The 6,769-nt window shown below is 57.1% G+C and overlaps 1 protein-coding gene across 1 annotated transcript; it reads left to right on the forward strand.

Annotated features, from left to right (window-relative positions):
- Positions 1 to 6,769, forward strand: KCNK16 (potassium two pore domain channel subfamily K member 16). Its single transcript, XM_061195089.1, has 5 exons — positions 1 to 213; positions 3,942 to 4,056; positions 5,087 to 5,253; positions 6,074 to 6,239; positions 6,552 to 6,769. The coding sequence occupies exons 1-5, from the start codon at positions 1 to 3 to the stop codon at positions 6,767 to 6,769; spliced, it is 879 nt and encodes a 292-aa protein (XP_061051072.1).

Here is a 6,769-nt window from a genome sequence, read left to right on the forward strand (position 1 = left end):
ATGCCCCGCACCAGGCTCTGCAGCTGCTGGGGCGGCCAGGTGCTGCCCCTGCTGCTGGCCTATGTCTGCTACCTGCTGCTCGGCGCCACCATCTTCCAGCTGCTGGAGAAACAGGCGGAGGCTCAGTCCAGGGACCAGTTTCAGTTTGAGAAGCTGCGCTTCTTGGAGAACTACACCTGCCTGGACCAGCAGGCCGTGGAGCAGTTTGTGCAGGTGAAGGGAAGATGCTGGTGTGGGCCGGTGGGCAGAAGAGGGGTCTCGTTGCAGGTCCAGAGCCATCACTTATGGCTGAGGCCCTGTTTGGAAGTAGGGTGTGGTGGGAACAGAGAGCCAGATGAGACCTAGTGCCGGATTCTGGCCCTAGGTTTACAACCGGATTGCTGTGTGACATTGGGCAAGTCACTTAACCTCTCTGGTCCTCTTCTAGGAGAGAAGAATAATCTTATATGCTGCAGACATTTGACAGCTGATTAAAAGCGCTTTCTAAGCTGCCACTTGCTGCATAAATGTGAACTGTGTGTCAGTGCTATCAACACTGCACACATTTCTGCCCCGCACGCTCCTACAGCTTCCCTTTCCCCGACTCCGGGGCTGCTGCACCCTCTGCCCTCTCCCCAGCTCACACCCCTGTGCTGACCACACTTGAGTTGGAGACACAGATAAAGGTCAGGAGCAGCCACCACGCCTGCCGTGGAGCCGGGCTTGATGAGCAGCAACTGGGGTGACTGAGCTACGGTGTCCCCCGGGCCTCTCTCTGGTGGCAGAGCAGGTCACCCCTGCTCGGGCCCCTCTGTACAAACTCTGGGGCCCCAGCACCCTCTCTCCCAGAAACCAGGCAAAACCAGGGTGTTGTGAGGGCAAGGTGAATGCACTGGAGACCAGGGGGTTGACTGCTCCCACCCACCGCAAAGGAACTAGCCAGCTGCGGAATCATCACAATAGCTGGCATTTATTGAGTATTTACGACATGCCCAAAACAGCAGGGAGCAGGGTCATCACGATGGGATCAGACGAGTCCTGATCCATCGCCTGGGGCCCAGTGTTTTACATGTGTTTCCTCATAATTATAGTACCTATCTCTACCACTGTCTCCAGTTTGTAGGTGGGAACTGGGGCACAGAGAGGTCGGGTACATTGGCCAAAGCTACATAGTTAGTGGTAGAGGCAGAATTCGCACCCAAGCTTGGCTGCTCTTCAACACAAAAATTAGCATAAGTGCAGGGGGCAGGATACCGCCTAGAGCAGCAGTTCTCAAAGTGTGGCCCCCGGACCAGCACCATCAGGACCACCTGGGAACTGGTTACAAATGCCACCGATCACTCCCCACCGCAGACCTACTGAATCAGGAACTCAGGGGCGGGGGCAACAGGCTGTGTGTTAACAAGCCCTTCAGGCCACACTGATGCCCCCTCAAGATGGAGAACAGCTGGCCTAGGAGACGAGAGGTGGGCTGGCCTAGATGAGAGAACGCTCCGGAGCTGTGAGAGGCCTGTGTCCAGGCCCTATTCTCCCAGGAAATGAGGCTTCCGGCCTCTGGCTTCACTTCCTTGCTCCCCAGCAGCACAGGGCTGGGACCACAGCACCCCTATCGGGGCTGGGAAGGATTCAGGAGCCTCCCAAGACCCAGGGGGTAAGGCAGAGGCCCTGGAGGCCCTGGAACCACCTCCACACTCAGCCCCAGGTTAGAGGCGAAACCCAGGAGCCAGAGAGCGGGGGAAGGATTCATAGCTGGGGCCTAATTAGAGACACAGGCTGGACTGCAGCCCCGAGGGAGGTGCCACTGATTAACAACCCCCAGGCCTCCCCAGAGGTCCTCAGCCCCCTTGGGAGGGACCCTCACTTGCCAGGGTATGTCTAGCTGAGAGGTAGAAGAATGCTAGGATAAGATTCCCAGAGGGGAATTCCCTGTTGGTCCAGTGGTTAGGACATGCGCTTCCACTTCAGGGAGCATGGGTTCCATCCTGGACCAGGGAACCGGGGAACTAAGATCTCGCAAGCCACGCGGTGCGGCCTAAAAAAGGAAAAAAAAGAAAGATTCCCAAAGAACACAGATTACAGTTGCCCCTCGGTATCTGTGCGGGGTTGCTTCCCGGAGCCCCGTGGATACTCAAGTACCTGACAGCCAGCCCGCTGTATCCACGGATGTGAACCTCGCAGGTGTGGACCCCATGGATATGGAGGGCCAGCTGTACTGTTCAGATGACAAGAAGGAAGAAAGCTATAAACAGTAGTAAAAACAGTATTGAAGGGCTTCCCTGGTGGCGCAGTGGTTGAGAATCTGCCTGCTAATGCAGGAGACACGGGTTCGAGCCCTGGTCTGGGAAGATCCCACATGCCGCGGAGCAACTAGGCCCGTGAGCCACAACTACTGAGCCTGCGCGTCTGGAGCCTGTGCTCCGCAACAAGAGAGGCCATGACAGTGACAGGCCCGTGCACCGCGATGAAGAGTGGCCCCCACTTGCCACAACTAGAGAAAGCCCTCGCACAGAAAGGAAGACCCAACACAGCCATAAATAAATAAATTTAAAAGTAAAAAATAAAAAAATAAAGGCAGAAAAAAAAAAATTAAAAAAAAAAAACAGTATTGAAGACCGACACCATGAGGAAACAAGGCCTTGCCCAAGGTCCCGGGACTCGCGTCTGCCTTTCTCACCACGCGCGGATTCTTAGAGAAGAATGGACGGTCTGCATTGGGCGCCCCACGCCCAGTGCCCTCGCCGACATCACAGCCCCTCCTGGGCAGAATGGAGACCCTCAGGCTGGAGTACGGGACAGCTGGGTCTAGGGCAAGTGCTGCTCCCACGTGCGAGGGTCTCTGGGGAGCGGGTGTGTTCTGGAATGTTCAGTCCTGGCCTCTCTGGGTGTGTGGGAAAGAGAGGGAGGCCAAAGTTCACATGGGAAGAGGCCAGTTCTGCCAAAGTGAAGAGAAGCAGACAGCCTGTGTCAGGACACCCAGACTGGCCTGGCCCTCAGGGGTCATCCCACCCCGGCAGAGCTCACTCACCCAGCCAGTGGGGAAACGGTTCCCACAGGAACTGGAGGCTGGAGCTTTCCCTCCCCCACTGCCTCCTTCCTGCCTTTAGGGCTCTACCAGGTGGCGAGGCTGCACTGCTGCCCTGGGACAATTCACAGCTACAGGGGAGGGGGATGGGGAGCAGATGGGCAAGGGAGTCCTGCCCACCTCCAAGAGGGCTGGGCCCGGGGACAGAGGGGCTTAGGCTTAAGCCTGTGGGGTTCTGGTTCTGTAAACAGCAGCATGCACACACGTGCAACATACAGCACCCATGCACACGCCACATGTATACAACACACCATACATATACACCACCAACACACACACACACACACACACACACCCCCAGAGGACCTTTGCCCTGGCCTCTGATGGAATTTCTCCGGCAGGCCTGGGCTGGGGCTCACTAGGGGGCAGCAAAGAGCAAGGCTGCCAGCTCACCTGGAAGCTCAGAGAGCGCCAGGTTCTCTGTCCGGAATCATCAGCCCCATGGGAGGGCAGCCCCATGGCTTTCCCGTGGTCCCGAACCTCAAGTTCCCAAGTAAGCCCTTCCAGGAACATCCAACCTGAAATTTTCCCATTGTTCTGACCACCCATGGGGTCTCACCCTCTTGGCTGTAGGTGGCATCTCCCACCTGCACCCCACTCCGTCAGCACCCTGTGCCTCCTTGGGCCCCTTCCCCTCCACCAGCCACACTGACAGCCCATCTCACTCAGCCCTGGCCAGTGGAGCAGGCAGTGAATTTGGACTTCAATGACCTTGGGCAAGTCAGCCACCCTGAGCCTTAGTTTCCTTTTCCACGAAATGGGAATGTGACTAAGAACATCACCAGGTGAGACAACACGGGGGCACCCTGCAGAGAGCTTGGCCACCAGCCGGTGCCGTCAGCTCCCCTCATCCTCCCACCCCATGCCACCCCCCCAACAGGTCATCATGGAAGCCTGGGTGAAGGGCGTGAACCCCAAAGGCAACTCCACCAACCCCAGCAACTGGGACTTCGGCAGCAGTTTCTTCTTTGCAGGCACGGTCGTCACCACCATAGGTAAAGGGTCAGGGTGGAGAAGGGCACCCCCAATGCCCTTGCTGAAGTTTGGGTTCCCCAAAAGCAGGTGCTGAGACTAGGATGTGGTTTATCTAGGAGACGATTCCGGGAAGCAGGACAAGTGGGAAAGTGAGACAGGAAAAGGCAACGAAGTTTGCAATAATGAGCAGGGGACTGGTTAGGGCGACTGGGTTCACCAGTGCTGGAGACCCTCTGAGAAGCTAAGGAGAGCCCTGCCAGGGGTGAGGAAGCAGGCATATTTATCTACCAACTCCTGCCCCTGCTGGTTGAGGGCTGAACCCGGATGTATTAATTTTCCTGTATTTTGGACCTGCCCAAAGGTCTCTCAGGTAGAGAGAAGCAGGGACTTGGGGTAGGGAGTCCTCTGTGTGTACAGCAGCTGTCCACCCAGCTGCAGGTGCTATCCTGGTGTTCCAAGGGGACAGGGCATGGTCAAGCATCTGCTCTACCCCCTCAGCCAGAAAACCCACACCACCTCCCACAAGGAAACCCCAGACCCCACTAACCCCAGTCTCCATATCCATTCAATTAAGTCCAGTTCCACACACCTTCCTTGAACTCAGGTGACGTTCAAAGCAGATAGAGTGGAGGTAGGAGGTAGTGAACTTGGATCAGACCCAAGCTTGGCTCTCAAGGAGCTTCTGATCCAATAAAGAAGGATAAGATAAGCACACCAAAAACAAGAGCACAGGGCAAAGTAGAATATTAGATAGGAATGACACAAAGCACTGTGGGAGATCACACCTAGTAGGGAGGAAGAGAGTGGCAGTCAGGAGGGCTTCCTAGAGGCAGTGTTTTTGGAGATGGGCCTTCAAAGACAAGCAGGATTCTTACAAATAGAGATCATTCTAGAAGAGGTTGAGAAGGGTGTTCACAGGAACAGAGGGGTTTCCCCTCACCACGCCCCGACCCCCAGTGGTGGTGGGAAACCAACCTCTGCCAGAGTCTGTCAGGGAGGCAGTTCTGAACTCTTCCTTCCCCATATTTGCACACCCTCCTCCCCCTGCAGGATACGGGAACCTGGCGCCCAGCACGGAGGCAGGCCAGGTCTTCTGTGTCTTCTATGCTTTGGTGGGCATCCCGCTTAACGTGGTCTTCCTCAACCACCTGGGCACAGGGCTGCATGCCCACCTGACCACACTGGAGAGGTGGGAGGACCAGCCCAGGCGCTCCCAGGTAGGGCCCCTCCCTCCCCACAGCCCCGCTGGGACAGAGTCTGTTGCAGGTGGAGTCCTCCAGAAGCTGACACTGAGACAAGAGTTTGGCTAGCATGGTATTAGGGGTCAACACCTATGGAAGAAAAGGACTGGGCAGAAGGAGAAGTTAAATTGTGTTGCAGGCTGGACAAAGCCCTGGTCCACCCCTCGAGGAGCTCGGCATGTGCCGGCTGCCCCAGCTGTCCCGCAGTGGGCGCTGACATGGCCAGGACTCTGCCTTGGCCTCAGTCAGGCACTGGGAAAGTGTGCCCTTGGGCCAGGCTGAAATACACCCTGAGGGAGCTGCTGGCTGGAGGCCACCTGCCAGTGGCTTGGCAAGGTCTTCTTTGAAGGGGGATCTATCTGGGTGGCACAGAACTCCAAAAGCAAACTCCACGCCACCCTGAGCACCACCAGTGCCCACCTGACATCTGGCCCCTTGCAAAGCTAGGCACGCTAAGAAAGCAGGGGTGCAGAGGAATCTGGGACAGTTCAATGACCGTCCTCTGTCCCAGATCTGAGTTCCCTGGGGGCCTGTACATGTGGACCCCACACCTGAAGGAGTCTCCAACTTGACCCACCAACACAATCCCTCTGACCGAATCTTTCCCTGGCCTGGGCAAGATAACACACACAGAGATACAACCCCCATCCCAGAGGTCTGCAGGGCAGGACAGGGCTGGGAGCTGGCTATGGCCCAGCCCACTTCCTGATTTGCCCCAGAACCCCGCCCCCTCCCCCCCCACTTTACAATCCTGGGCCTTCCAAGTGGACTCAGAGACAGACTCCTGCCCTTCCAGCTACTGCAGACCCTGGGCCTGGCCTTGTTCCTGGCCCTGGGGACGCTGCTCATTCTCATCTTCCCGCCCATGGTCTTCAGCCACGTGGAGGGCTGGAGCTTCTGCGAGGGCTTCTACTTCGCCTTCATCACCCTCAGCACCATCGGCTTCGGGGACTATGTCGTCGGTGAGAAAGAGGCAGTCACAGATCTCAGGGTGGGGGCCACTGGGATTCGGGGGATGGGGAGATGTCCGCAGGGGGTTATTACTGAGGACCAGAGAGCCCCTGGTTATTCAGGGGAGACAAATACTTTGTGAGGCTGCTGTGAATTCTCACAACATCCTCAGAAATCGCTGGTCTAGGACCCAGCACCCTTTCCCCCAGGGACCTCCACTGCTGATCCTTGTTATGGGGAGGCTGGTGGGAGCCCCTATGGAACCTGGGGGGTGGCTGTGCCCTCAGACCTCTGGCATTTATCATGTCCCTCTTCCCTGCCAGGCACGGACCCCAGCAAGCATTACATCTCTGTGTACCGGAGCCTGGCAGCCATCTGGATCCTCCTGGGCCTGGCATGGCTGGCACTGGTCCTCCCACTGGGCCCCCTGCTTCTGCACAGGTGCTCCCAGCTCTGGCTGCTCAGCAGAGGCCTCAAGGAAAGGGGAGACCCTGAGACTAACGGGCTCCCTAGACCTCAGAAGATTCCCATCTCTGCATGA

Source organism: Eubalaena glacialis, chromosome 7, assembly GCF_028564815.1.
Source record: "Eubalaena glacialis isolate mEubGla1 chromosome 7, mEubGla1.1.hap2.+ XY, whole genome shotgun sequence".
NCBI classification, from domain to species: domain Eukaryota; kingdom Metazoa; phylum Chordata; class Mammalia; order Artiodactyla; family Balaenidae; genus Eubalaena; species Eubalaena glacialis.

Bases quoted from the DNA above. Each gene is read 5' to 3' on its own strand.
- KCNK16 (XM_061195089.1), top strand. From the start codon at position 1: ATGCCCCGCACCAGGCTCTGCAGCTGCTGGGGCGGCCAGGTGCTGCCC. The intron at 214-3,941 runs GTGAAGGGAAGA...CCCCCCCAACAG, and splicing joins CCGTGGAGCAGTTTGTGCAG to GTCATCATGGAAGCCTGGGT. The intron at 6,240-6,551 runs GTGAGAAAGAGG...CTTCCCTGCCAG, and splicing joins CTTCGGGGACTATGTCGTCG to GCACGGACCCCAGCAAGCAT.